This window comes from Vombatus ursinus, unplaced genomic scaffold (assembly GCF_900497805.2).
Source record: "Vombatus ursinus unplaced genomic scaffold, bare-nosed wombat genome assembly UNPS02014794.1, whole genome shotgun sequence".
NCBI lineage: Eukaryota > Metazoa > Chordata > Mammalia > Diprotodontia > Vombatidae > Vombatus > Vombatus ursinus.
Genome location: NW_020954572.1, coordinates 21,115,759 through 21,128,804, shown reverse-complemented (window position 1 = coordinate 21,128,804; position 13,046 = coordinate 21,115,759). Strand labels below are relative to the sequence as shown.

Sequence of the window (13,046 nt, the reverse complement as noted above, 5' to 3'; positions counted from 1 at the left end):
GAATTTAAGTGACTTGTCCAGGGTCACAAAGTTAATACCTATCAGAAGTAGAACTTGAACTCAGGTCTGTATCCACTGCATCATACTGGCTCTATAAGGATGAATATCATGAATTATTACATTCTTCTGAAGAAATAGATCATAAACTCCACAAAAGTAAGGAAACTATCATATCTTTTTTTTTTTTTTTAGGTGAGGCAATTGAGGTTAAGTAACTTGTCCAGAGTCACACAGCTAGCGAGTGTTGTGTCTAAGGCCAGATTTGAACTCAGGTCCTCCTGACTCCAGGGCCAGTGCTCTATCCACTGCGCCACCTAGCTGCCCCCAAACAATGTCATATCTTAATTTTGGATCTCCTCCAGTGCTAAGTCCCGTGCTCTACTTTATTAAGTAGGTACTTATTAAATATTTGTTGATCTGCATATCAATTTGTTGATTTCTGCAAATGTTTGTTGATTAAATCAAAGATTTAACTAGAGAAGACCTCTTTAGGAAAATGCACTCATTTTATACTAAAGAGGACACTAAGGTTCAGAGGTAAAATGTCTTGATCAAGGGTACAAAGGTAATAAATTAAAGAGCCAGGATTCAAATTTGTGTTACCAATTTACAGCAAGTGTTTCTGATAAAGGCCTCATTTCTAAAATATATAGAGAACTGAATCAAATTTCTAAGAATACAAGTCATTCTCCAATTGATAAATGGTCAAAGGACATAACAAGGCAGTTTTAAAATGAAGAAATCAAAGCTACCTATAATCACATGAAAAAATGCCCTAAATCATTACTGATTACAGAAATGCAAACTAAAGTAACTCTGAGGTACCACCTCACATCTACCAGCTTGGTGAATATGACAGAAAAGGAAAACAGTAAATGTTGTAGGGGGTGTCAGAAAATTGGGACACTAATACACTGTTGGTGGAGTTGTGAACTAATTCAACCACTCTGGAGAGCAATTTGTACTATGATGAAAGGGTTATAAATCTGTGCATACCATTTGACCTAGCAATACCACTACAAAGTCTTTATCTCAAAGAGATTAAGAAAAAAAGAAAGAAAAGGACCCATATATACAAAAATATTTATAGCAGATCTTTTAGTGGTGGCAGAGAATTGGAAATTACAGGGATTCCCATCAACTGAAGAATGGCTGTATATGATTGTGATGGAATGCTATTGTGCTATAATAAATGATGAGCAGAATGCTTTCAGAAAAACCGGGACAAACTTAAACAAACTGATGAAGAGTAAAGTGAGCAGAATCAGGAGAACACTGTACACAGTAACAGCAATACTGTACAATGAGCAACTGTGAATGACTTAGCTATTCTCAGTAATACAAAGATCCAAGACAACTCTGAAAGACCTATGATGAAAAATACTATCTACCTACTTTCAGAGAAAGAACTAATGGAATCCGAGTGCAGACTGAAGTACACTTTTGGTCTGTTTTCTTTCACAACATGACTAATATGGAAATGTTTTGTATGACCACACAGGTATAACCACTATTAAACTGCTTGCCTTCTCGAAGGTGGGGGGAGGGGGGAGGATGGTAGAAAAGAATTTGGAATTCAAAATTGTAAAACATGAAGGTTAAAAATTGTTTTTACATATAATTGGGGGAAAACATTACAAAAAAAAAAACAAAACCAAAACCATTTCTAGGGCATTAAGCACATCTCTGATTGCCAGCCAAAAAGTTACTAATGTTTTTTACTCATCAAAAAGTTCGGCCACAGGAACAGCTTCAAAACAGTGAAGCAATGACGTTAGCATCCCATACATTAGAGAAGATTGTTATTTTGCACATCAAAAAGAGTTCACAATTAAATGTTAATAAAAAAAATAAAAGGAGGGGCATTGTGTCAGAGAGCCCATTGGGAGCAGACAGTTCAAATACAATCAGCTTAGCCTACTCAATGCTATACTTGACCCCACTGTCCATTGATAGTACCTGTCCAGGTACTATAAATGCACTGATGGACTAATTTAACAGACTTCCAAATGCACATCACAGTTTGAGAAACAAGCATTCTCTCACCCCTTTGAGTTTTCCTGTGATGATTTCAAGGGATATCTGCAAAAACATCTGTAATATTCTGGGGCTTAACGAAATCAGGACACTCTTAACTTTGAAGAGGAACAATTGGAGAATTTGATCATCTGTAATGAATCCCTCTTGCAATAGAGCTTCATCTCATTCTTTAATTATATCAATTGCATATGATTCCTTATTTCAAACCAAACTTTGTAACATGTTAAACCCATTTTCTCTTCCACAAGAATCAAGAACAATTGGTCAATAACCTTACATAACACTCATTTATGTATCTGAAGAGAGTCTAATCATTCCACTGTCTTTCCATTTCAAAGTTAAAAACTCCAACTTTTAATCTGTCTTTATAAAACCTATGAGCCATCCACTTAATTAACACTGCTTTTCTAAAACCTCCCAATGTGTAAAGAAGGCAAGTACAAAGACAATATGGACGTAAAGAAATCCCTGAATTCTCTGGTGCTGGTATAAAATTATGTTGCTATGCACTGTAATGTGCCCCCAGGGTATGGTGGCTGTGGGAACTGGAGTCATGTGTGATCCAAAGTCATTTAATTTGGGGGCTTTAGTTTTCTCATCCATAAAATGAAGGACTTGCACTTTATTATCTCTAAGATTGCATTTGGCTATAAACCCATGTGATTTTGCTTTTTACCCACTAAAGCAATTACTCTTCCAAATACACTCCCTCCCTAAGTCTGAGCTTTTCTAATTGATGAGTATTCGATACACTGCCAATTTCTGTCCTCTCAATCACTTAACCCCTTACAATCTGGCTTGAACTGAACCATAATCCATTCTTGGATTCTAAGGACTTAGTTATATATTCAAAAAGAATCCCAAATTACTCATCCATTTAACTATGGGAGAGGAAAGAGAGAAAAGGGCAGACAGGAAAGAAGGAAACGTACCAGGCACTATGCTAAATGCTTTACAAATAACTCACCTGATACTCAGGACAACCTTGGCAAATAGGTACCATCATTATATTATCCTCATTTTGAAGTTGAAGATGCTGAGGCAGACAGATGTTAAGTGACTTGTCCAGGATCGTAGTCACAGCTAGTGTCTGAGGTTGGATTTGAACCCAAACCCATTCAGGCCCAAGAACAGATAACGTAAAAATCACTTGGCTTAGTCAAAAAGAGAGCAAAGGACCTAAGTTCAAATTCTGGTCTTTTTACACACCACCTGCAGGACCTTGGGCAAGAGCATCACTTCCCCTCTATGAACATCAATAATCTCATCTGTAGAATGAGAGGATTGGACTAGATGTCTCCTGAGATCTCTTCCAGCTCTCCCTGAAATCCTGTGAACTACAATCTGTTTTGAAACACTATAGGTATTATCTCCCTAAAATGTGTACTATAGAGCACTTAGTACAGTGTTACATATATGGAGTATTCACTCAAGATATGTTTGTAGGTGGTGATGACAACACAAAAAAAAACCTCCAAAGGAATTGCTATAAAGGCTCTGGCACTTGTAACTAGGTGGCAAAATGGAGAGTGCCAGGCCTGGAGTCAGCAAAATTCTTCTTCCTGATTTCAAACCTGACCTCAGGCACTTACTAGCTGTGTGATCCTAGGTAGTCACTTAAACCCTGCTTGCCTCAGTTTCCTCATCTGTAAAATGAGCTGGAGAAGGAAATGGCAAACCACTACAGTGTCTCTGCCAAGAAAACCCCAAGAAGTCACGAAGAGATGGACACAACTGAAAAATGACTAAACAACTAATAACTACAAGAGTAAATAAATCAAGGAATATATTAAATGACGACAACTGAGAACATAACAAGTTAAAACAACTGGGAGAAAAAGAAGGGGAAATGAGAGTAAATGGTAATGAGAGCTCCAGTTGAATAAATTTTTAGATTTCATTATCAATTTTCCGTACAATTTAATTAGAGCAGATTACACCAGCAGATTTCTGATTCAATTAATTAAATATCTGTCATAACCTTACAGTGCTGTCTGAGTTCAAACACTGATGCCCTAAACAGGGAATGCACCATTAGGCTGTCAAAAAACTGAAAAGGGTGCAAGTTTAACTAGATGTTTTCCTAAGGTCCAGCATTAATACCATTTCAGCTTAAATAATGAATGAATCATTCCTCAAAGCATTAACTCAAGATAAAATAGGGCATAACAAATTCTTGAGAACACAGAGCTTTTTAGGGTCACAAAAAGAACAAGGTTATAGAACACAAGTGTTAACAAATCCATAAACAATTTATTGTTTGAGAAGTTATTTATGAGTCATATCAGTATTCCCTATAGACTCTCTGGCATTTTCTATCAATATGGGAGTCCTACCCTCTCAGAGACATCACTCAGAATGTTCTGGAAGTCAACTCCACTTTCCCTTCAGCATTATTGATTCCAACTACAGAGGCCAGAAAAACTCAACACCAAGCAATGCTGGTGAAACCAACAGGGGCAAACGGAAGTCATAAGAGCTCTTCAGATGACCACCTCATTTTAAAAGGATAAATGAGAAATCCTTCCAAAGAACCTCTTGCATTCAATAAAGGTCTACAATATTTACTTAGAACCCTTATAATCTCTAGGAAACCCAAGACAAGAGCTTAGGTGCAAATTTTTCAATGCAATTTTGGGTAGTGGGGGGGAAGAGGATCTAACATACATAAAAATCTCTAAGTATAAAAGAAACATACAAAAGAAATACACTTTTAAAACAGTGAAAACTGGGGGCAGCTAGGTGGCAAAGTGGATAGAGCACCGGCTCTGGATTCAGGAGGACCTGAGTTCAAATCCGGCCTCAGACACATAACACTTACTAGCTGTGTGACCCTGGGCAAGTCACTTAACCCCACTGCCTAGCCAAAACAAAAAACAAAAAACCAATAAAATAAAATAAAATGAAATAGTGAAAACTGAGGACACGTCAAAAGAAAAAGTATCATTAGCATTAGGAGAAGTTAATCTAGGAAGACTTCCTAGATGAGGTACATGACTCCAAAAGAGACAATGCATAATTAGAGGTAGAGTAAGAACGTGAAAAAAAGCTTTTAGTTCAGGAAAAGTGAGGGATCAGGAGAACTTTCAGGAAGTCAACGAAGGCCACATGAGAAATAGAAGAAATCTGAGACTCAAAAGACAGGGATCTCTCTAAGCAGAAAGAAGAGGAAAGTCCAAGTGCTTATTCTGAGGCCTAAAGAGGAACTAGATTGTGGAATTTATTATTTTTTGCTGAAATTGTCTGTCTTCATTTAGTGTGTACTTACTTTATTCTGACTACAAAATGACTTTTATTATACGTGAAATAAGTGTTATCATGTCTTAATGACTTACCTTAAGTGGTAAACTGACTAGAAATGAGCATGGTTGGTTAAATTTGGGTGTAAGAGGAAAGTGGGGACAAATACCATGCACCAAAACGCATCAGACTCATGAGTTTCTTAATGATATTCCTTATCTGAAATACCATGACAAAATGAAGCATACATCAAACCTCTCTCTCCAAAGAGGAATGGGGCATTAAATATTCAAAAAGTTTTACAGACATCTCCCCTAATAACCCAGTTACACTTTCATTAAAATACACTGATCTTAGCTTTATTAACTTGCATGCCTTTTTAGTTATTCACATGGAAATAGGGTCAGTTAGAAAACTGTTACTCTGAGCACAAGACATAGAAAATAGGAAAGAAATGCTCCCTTTGGCTTCCCTAAATACACAACATGGACCTTATCATGTAATATTGGAAGTAGTCCTGAGATTTCTCAGTTCTGCTTGCCTCAAGGGACAGCAGGATTTTCAGCATCATAGAAGGCCTAAACTAGATGGTACCACCAGAATGGAAAGGCACACTATCAAACTGAACTGCCACACAGAAGGCTCATGTGTTATGTGACATGCTACTTCAAATATAGACATTCAATAGGTTCATAAAGTGGGGTAGGTCCTTGGCACATTTCCAAATCAGAAGCTGGAAAAAAAAAGATCACAGGTATCATGGCCCTATATATGTACACGGGTAAAAGTTCTAGGCATGTATTATGTATCGTATTTGGAGGCTAAATACAAGAGGATACCTGTCCTGCTTCTTACCCTAAAGGCCTCACACAAACTTTATGCTCCTAAAGTCTGTGAGAAGCAGCAAAACATCTCTCTGACTCACACTTAAATCTATAGAGTTTAGTCAGGTTTTGTAAAATGGTATCAGGAGTTGGGGATTTCTATCATGGTTGGTAAAGCTTTGTTGTAATGTCAGTAAACAACAATAATAAGCATTTATTTATTATATGCCAGGCACCACGCTAAACAATAGGGGTATAAATAAAAGCAAGAACATGATTTCTGCCCTCAAGTTTACATTTAAGGGGGGGAGATGACATACAAATAACTATTTTCATAAAGATCAAAATGTAAGGTCATCTCAGAGTGCAGGCACTGAAGGTGGGGGCAGAGGAGGTGGAGCTGGGAAAGGCCTCTTATTTGAGCTGAATCTTAAAGGAGGCCAGGGGACTCAGGAGGCAGAGGTGTAGAAAAAGAGCATTCCAGGGATGGGACTGTGAAAAAGCAGAGATTCTGAAAATCAAGTATCAGGTGTGAGGAACAGCAACAGCTGGATCACAAATCAAATGCTGGGGAATATAGTGTAAGAAGACCACAGCAGTAAGAAAGGACCACATGATAGAGGCCTTAAATGCCAAACAGAGGATTTATACTTGATCCTGGAGGTAACAGGGAGCCACTGGAGTTTACTGAGTCAGATATGCACTTAGGGAAAATCACTTTGGCAGCTGAGTGAAGGATGGATTGGAGGAATTAGACCCACCAATAGGCTACTGCAATAGTCCAGGTAAGAGGTGATCATGTGAGTAGAAAGTAGGATGGATTCAAGAGATGCTATGAAAGCAGAAATGATAAGAATACAACAGATCATAAGTGTGGGTTGGGTATGAGGTAGGGAGGATTGAGGATGACACCAAGATCAAGAGCCTGGATTAGGGAAGAGCTTTAAGTCAGAAGGATCAAGTTAAATACCGAGGCAGAACTTTATCAATGCAGTTTTTAAGGATCGGAAAAAATCTACTGATGCCTCTATCTAAAACTTATCATCTTCTTCAACCACAATACCATTTCTTCCATTTGTTTCGAAACAACAAAAATTCCTGATGGGTAATGAAAAGCAAATATTCAACTATGTAGATTCATTCGTTCATCAACGGTTTCACAAAACTCTACTCGGAAGTTATAAGTTCATATTTTTGAGCCCTTCTATTCATTACCTTGCTTAACTAACTTCACTCATACTCTTTGACACAGGTTTTTTTCAGTCTGTAAATAGGGGTGATATCTTGTCTGACTCACTGTTTTTTGTATATTGTCAGGAATAACAAAAAATGATGGAAAAGCACTGGTCAAATTTAAAATGGTAGAGGAATGTAAAATACTGCAGAACACTAAAATGTAGCTCATTATCACACACACTGCCCCTCATTGTGCTGACCTGATTATCACACAAAGCCTTGAATTGTTAGTTATTATTCACAAAAAGGTTGTAAGCACCATAGAAAAGGCAGAGATGTATGTCATACTTCTTTGTACCCTCCACAGTAAATACCACAAGATATTGACATATAGTAAGTTTTTAATAAAAATGTACTGATTGATTCAGGTACATCTGGAGTCACATTACATCCATCAAAACAAAACTACAAATTCTGACTTGACATAACACAATTTGTAAGATGAATATATGTCTTGTCATCAAGTAATTCCAATGTAATAATGATGAGTTAATTTTCATCAGGTGATGCCAGTTGTCCTGTTTAATGAAACTAGACCTCACTATTTCCTCTTCTGGTGTTCCAGGCTTTCTGCCTATCTAGTTGTTGGTTTTGTATAACTAGAACAGTCTTTCCTCTCAAAGTCACATAAAGAAACAAAGGAAAAGAATGATTATCCTAAAAGGGAACCAATTTCCCTACACACCTATCCTACTTAAATAAATCCATACAAAAGGGTTTAATGCTTCCTTTTGTATTAACAGAAAATGAAAACAAAAATCACATGACCCTAAAATAGCTAGTGGAGAGTGGGGAGGAAAAAAAGTGAGCATAATGTGGACAAAGCATGAAAAGCTACCAGAATGAGGTAAAAACTTGTTTTCTCAATCTTGTCAAAAACCTCTCATAAAGGTTTTATTTGAAGAAAACGTTCAGTTTTGGGGACAAAACAGAATAATGGAAATTAAAAAACAATATCCTAAAAAGGAGTCACTTTGGAAACAAGAGGGAAGAGGAAGCACAATTACCCAGAATAGTAACTAGAGAAAGCCCGGACGTTTCACCTACAATGATAATAATATTTATATTTATATAGTAATTTAAGGTGTGCAAAGTGTTTTACAAATATTATCTCATTTGATCCTCACCACAAATCCTGTAAAGTAGGTACTATTATACCCATTTTAGTGCGGAGGAAATTGAGGCAGAAAGAAATTTATTGACTTGTTCATGGTCTCACAGCTAGGAAGTGTCTGAGGCAGTGGTTTGAACTCAGGTCTTCCTGATTCCAGGCACAGTGCTCCATCCAGTGTATCCCCTATCTGTCTTTGCAGTAATATCAGCAGTTCAAAAGGTTAGGCACAGACTTTGTATTCTTTTTGCTCTCATCAATAACCACCTGTCTCACATTTCTCTATCCCTCCCTTTTAAAAGAAGACATCCTCTAAGTCTTCCTGCCATAAAACTGGACCAAGCTGATGAGTGGCTCTAGATACAACCAATGCACCAGTGCCCAGAGAGAACTTTGTCTGATTCCCTGCTTTGAAGATCTCCTCACTGGAGACAAGGGAAAGCTCAGAGGAGAGGTTAGAACTTTGGCTTACCTGTAACAAGGTGCAGCTGGAAAGGTTGGGAAAGGAGAGGGGGAAATCAACCCCAAGGAGGAAATCCTTATTCCTCAGATGTCGAGGATTCTGCTGGCTCTCCCCTTGTGGCTCTCCCCAGGAACGCAGCTGATGGAGCCTGTAGGAGGCTTTCAGAGACAGGAAAAGAGCTAACCATCTGAAATAAACCACAGCAGACGTGCTTATTCAATGTTCCAAGGAGAGGCTTTGAGGCTTCATAATGACTGAACCTCATATACAAACATATGAACACATCTCACTTGTGAAGGACGAGTATTTAAAAACACACTTGATTATTTTCTATTTGATACCATGTCAGCTGGTTATTTTTTTAAAGAAGTAACAAGGATGAGAGGTCCAAGAAAATAATAAAGGGTAGATAGATATTATTTTTGCATGAATTCTACACATGAATTATAATTACACCATCTTTTTTACCAACCAATCTTCCAATTCATTTGTCACTAATCAAACAGGTAAGTTTTGCTTACCTTGCCAAAAGTCCCTGAAGCATAAGGTTTGCCATCTCTGCGGGCGACACATCAATAAATCGAAGGAAAGAGAAACAGCTTTCTTCATTAACACCTGAAGTAACAAATTGGGGATGTTAATCCCAACAGCAAGCTGAAATTGTAGAGTAAAGAGCACCAAGCTGTCTTGCTAAAATTTGGATCCCAGGAATTATTTGGACATGCTAGTGAGGATTTTTGCCTACCATAATGGTTCAAACATTGATTGTCTTTCACCTACAGGGTGCTGTCCCCCAAAGAGGTCTTTAAAAAAAAAAAAAGCACAGGCATCTAGGAGGTGCAGTGGATAGAGTGCTGGGCCTGGACTCAGGATAGACTCGAGTTCAAATCCAACTTCAGACACTTACTAAGTGTGTAACCCCTGAGCAAGGTACTTAACCTTGTTTGCCTCAGTTTCCTCATATGTAAAATGAGCTGAAGAAGGAAATGGCAAACTACTCCAGGATCTTTGCCAAGAAAACCCCAAACAGGGTCACAAAGAGAAAGACACAACTAAAAAACAAATGAACAACAACAATGAAAGGTAAAAGCAAGAGGAGACCACTTTCAGGTTTTACAGAAATCAGATTTGGAGAAAAACCATGGACTATATTTGGTAAGACTTCATTCCTGTTATGAAATTTCAGACTAGCTATATTTCATGACAGAGAGAGGGGATAAAATTTTTGAAAATTTCAATCAATGAATATAAAAGTCTAATTAATCTTTCCCAAGAGAAATTGTTTGGCTTCACACAAGACAGAACACTAAAGCAGTCAACAACAAAGTCATGCTGATACATCAGGAAATTACTTAGACAGAATGTTTTTACCCCAAACCTTTTCAATTAAGATCACTTAACTATTTTGAAGAATACTAGAAAAAAATGATAGCAGGCTACTCAAACTAGGCAATCACAGGCCAAGGGAGCTGAGAAAACCTTCTCGACAGAGAAGTCCATCTTTTTTATAACTTACTAAACAAAATAGCTGATATGCTGAAAAACCCTTCAAATGCCTTCATATTTAACACCAAGATACCTACCCTTCCTGTGGAAGAGAGACTGCTGGATATAATCTGGTGCAAATGGTGAAAGAAGAACTCTTAACCACCTAGAAAACAAAAATTTAAAATGAAAGGTGAAATCTCAACTTTAGCCAAGTTAGGTTCTATCTTACATCTATCGAATATTTTTAGGTTCTGCTCTGTTCTCACTTCCAGGAATGTGGGCTACCATGTCCTAGGGCTTAGTAACTTGTTAATTCCATCAAGCAGGAAAAAATTACATGAAGTTCAAAGAACATAAAGCATTCAGCAAAGAAAATGTATTTGGCACCAGGATAAAAAAATGTTTTGTCTTGTTTCTGTACCACATTTTGGAAGGACGTATTCCCAGACCAGAAAGTATTATATCCGGTGTTAAAAAGGAACTCTGCACCTTAGGTCTATTATTCACAATTAATTTAGATAAATTAATAGTTAAGTGTTGTCATGGTTAGAAAAAGCAAACTATATCCAAGCAACATATCTGAACATTGGTTCCAGTAAACTAAAACAGATAATTGATTATGAGGATAGTACTAATTGCTTTTGTAAACAACATACCTATCTTTTCTTCTGTAGCAAGTGTTTCCTCAACCCCTCACAGGGAATGCATTTCTTTTGAAAGAAGCTAAATTATTCTCCATGATGTATCAAGGGTAAGGGAAGAATAAGTTGAAAATTTCTTTCCACTTGATTCTTCTGTATTCCATAATATATATGGTAGATAACATATGCTAAAATGTAGTTTACATCTGTTCTATGATTACTTATACTATTACCCTACCACTTTATCATTACTATGCTCCAGAGAAAGTAAATTTGTTTAATGGAACTCAGTCGTCACAGGACAGCAAAAAACATGGGGAAAATATAAATGCTATTCCATGAACACAGTGAGCTACTTGTCTAGTGACAAGAATGCATTTTGCCAAGGAGACATGCATGCACGCACGCACACACACACACACACACACACACACACACCCCAATCATAAACAATGTTCAGCATAGGTCATAAGGACTTGTGGCTCACCATCTGTTTTTCTGTGCACACATATATACATGTTTCACAGGCACACCCTGATCTGAAAGAATTATGACATAAACTCCAAATCCTAGAAAAGCAGAATCCATCTTTTGTAATGGTAGTTAAATAAGAGGTTGGTATTTGCTGACCTGTCCCGTGAATGATTAAAGACCCTGATCTGTCCATGACGGTAAATAAACTTGGAAATCTGGTATGGCTTTAGAGTGATATGAAATGGCGACCACGTCTCTTGCCGTTCAAAGAGTTCTGGATGATTGCACACCTGAAAAAAGAAATCAGTCAAAAAAACAGTCAAATAATGAAGTTGCCACATTATGCTGAAAACAACCATTCAGGTAAACAGGAAAAGGAAAACTTCAATGTTTAGTGAGTTCCATTTATATTCACCATTTTTTTTTGCCACTCTCTCTTCTTTGATCAAAACATTTGTCATGAACATGAGGTCTTCTATCTACACGAGAATTAGGGAGCTACTCAAACTCCAAAGGTACCTCACAAGACTTTAGAGTGTTTTACAAATCTTAAAGCTCTGTTAATAAAGTACTATGAGGTTTGGCATGAAATTAGCTGGTAGAGCTCTGGGGGTGGTTGGCCCAAGTACTAGGCAGGCCTTACCTTCCTGAATTGCATAACCAGATTCATGAGGCTACTGGTGGTATTCTGTGCTTGCTGGGTGGAGCCCATTGAGGACTGCAACAGATCCTCAATGGAAATTTTGTTCTTTAGTGCCTGATATAGCAGTTTCTGTCTACTGGTCAGTTGGCAATACATCCAAATCTCAATCTGAAAAACAGCAAGAAAATTAATATGTAGACATATCCTCCTTCTTAAAAGATCAACAGCGCCATTCCAGATCTTAAACTGTATTATAAAGCACCAATCATCAAAACTGCTTGGTACTGGCTAAGAAACAGAGCGGTGTATCAGTGGAATAGATTAAGTATGCAAGGAATAGATTAAGTATGCAAAACACAGTAGTCAATTACTATAGTAATCTACTGTTTGATAAATCCAAAGACCCCAGCTTCTGGGATAAGAACTCACTATTTGACAAAAACTGCTGGGAAAACTGGAAAAGAGTATGGCAGAAAGTAGCCACAGACTAAAATCTCACACCACATACCAAAATAAAGTCAAAATGGGTTCATGATTTAGATATAAAGGCTGATACTGTAAGCAAACTAGGAGAGCAAGAAAGAGTTTACCTATCTGATTTATGGAGAACAGAAGAATCCATGAATAAATAGGAGATAGAGAACATTAAGAAATGCAAAATGGATAACTTTGATTACATTAAATTGAAAAGTTTTTGCACAAACAAAGCCAATGCAACCAAGACCAGAAGGAAAGTAGAAAACTGGGAAAGAATTTTTACAATCAGTGTCTCTGATAAGGGCCTCATTTCTAAAATATATAGAGAATAAAGTCAAATTTGTAAGAATACAGGTCATTCCCCAACTGATAAATGGTCAAAGGATATGAACAGGCAGTTCTCAGATGA

General features: G+C 37.3%; 1 protein-coding gene across 2 annotated transcripts in view; it reads right to left on the bottom strand.

Annotated features, from left to right (window-relative positions):
- Positions 1–13,046, bottom strand: part of INO80 (INO80 complex subunit) — a 99,932-nt gene that overhangs the window by 43,815 nt on the left and 43,071 nt on the right. For both annotated transcript variants that reach the window (XM_027869915.1, XM_027869914.1), the window contains exons 20-24: positions 12,161–12,328; positions 11,674–11,807; positions 10,498–10,565; positions 9,436–9,529; positions 8,924–9,101 (exon numbers count right to left, since the gene is read on the bottom strand). In XM_027869915.1, coding sequence (XP_027725716.1) covers positions 8,924–9,101; positions 9,436–9,529; positions 10,498–10,565; positions 11,674–11,807; positions 12,161–12,328 — 642 coding nt within the window. The remainder of the gene's footprint in view (positions 1–8,923; positions 9,102–9,435; positions 9,530–10,497; positions 10,566–11,673; positions 11,808–12,160; positions 12,329–13,046) is intronic.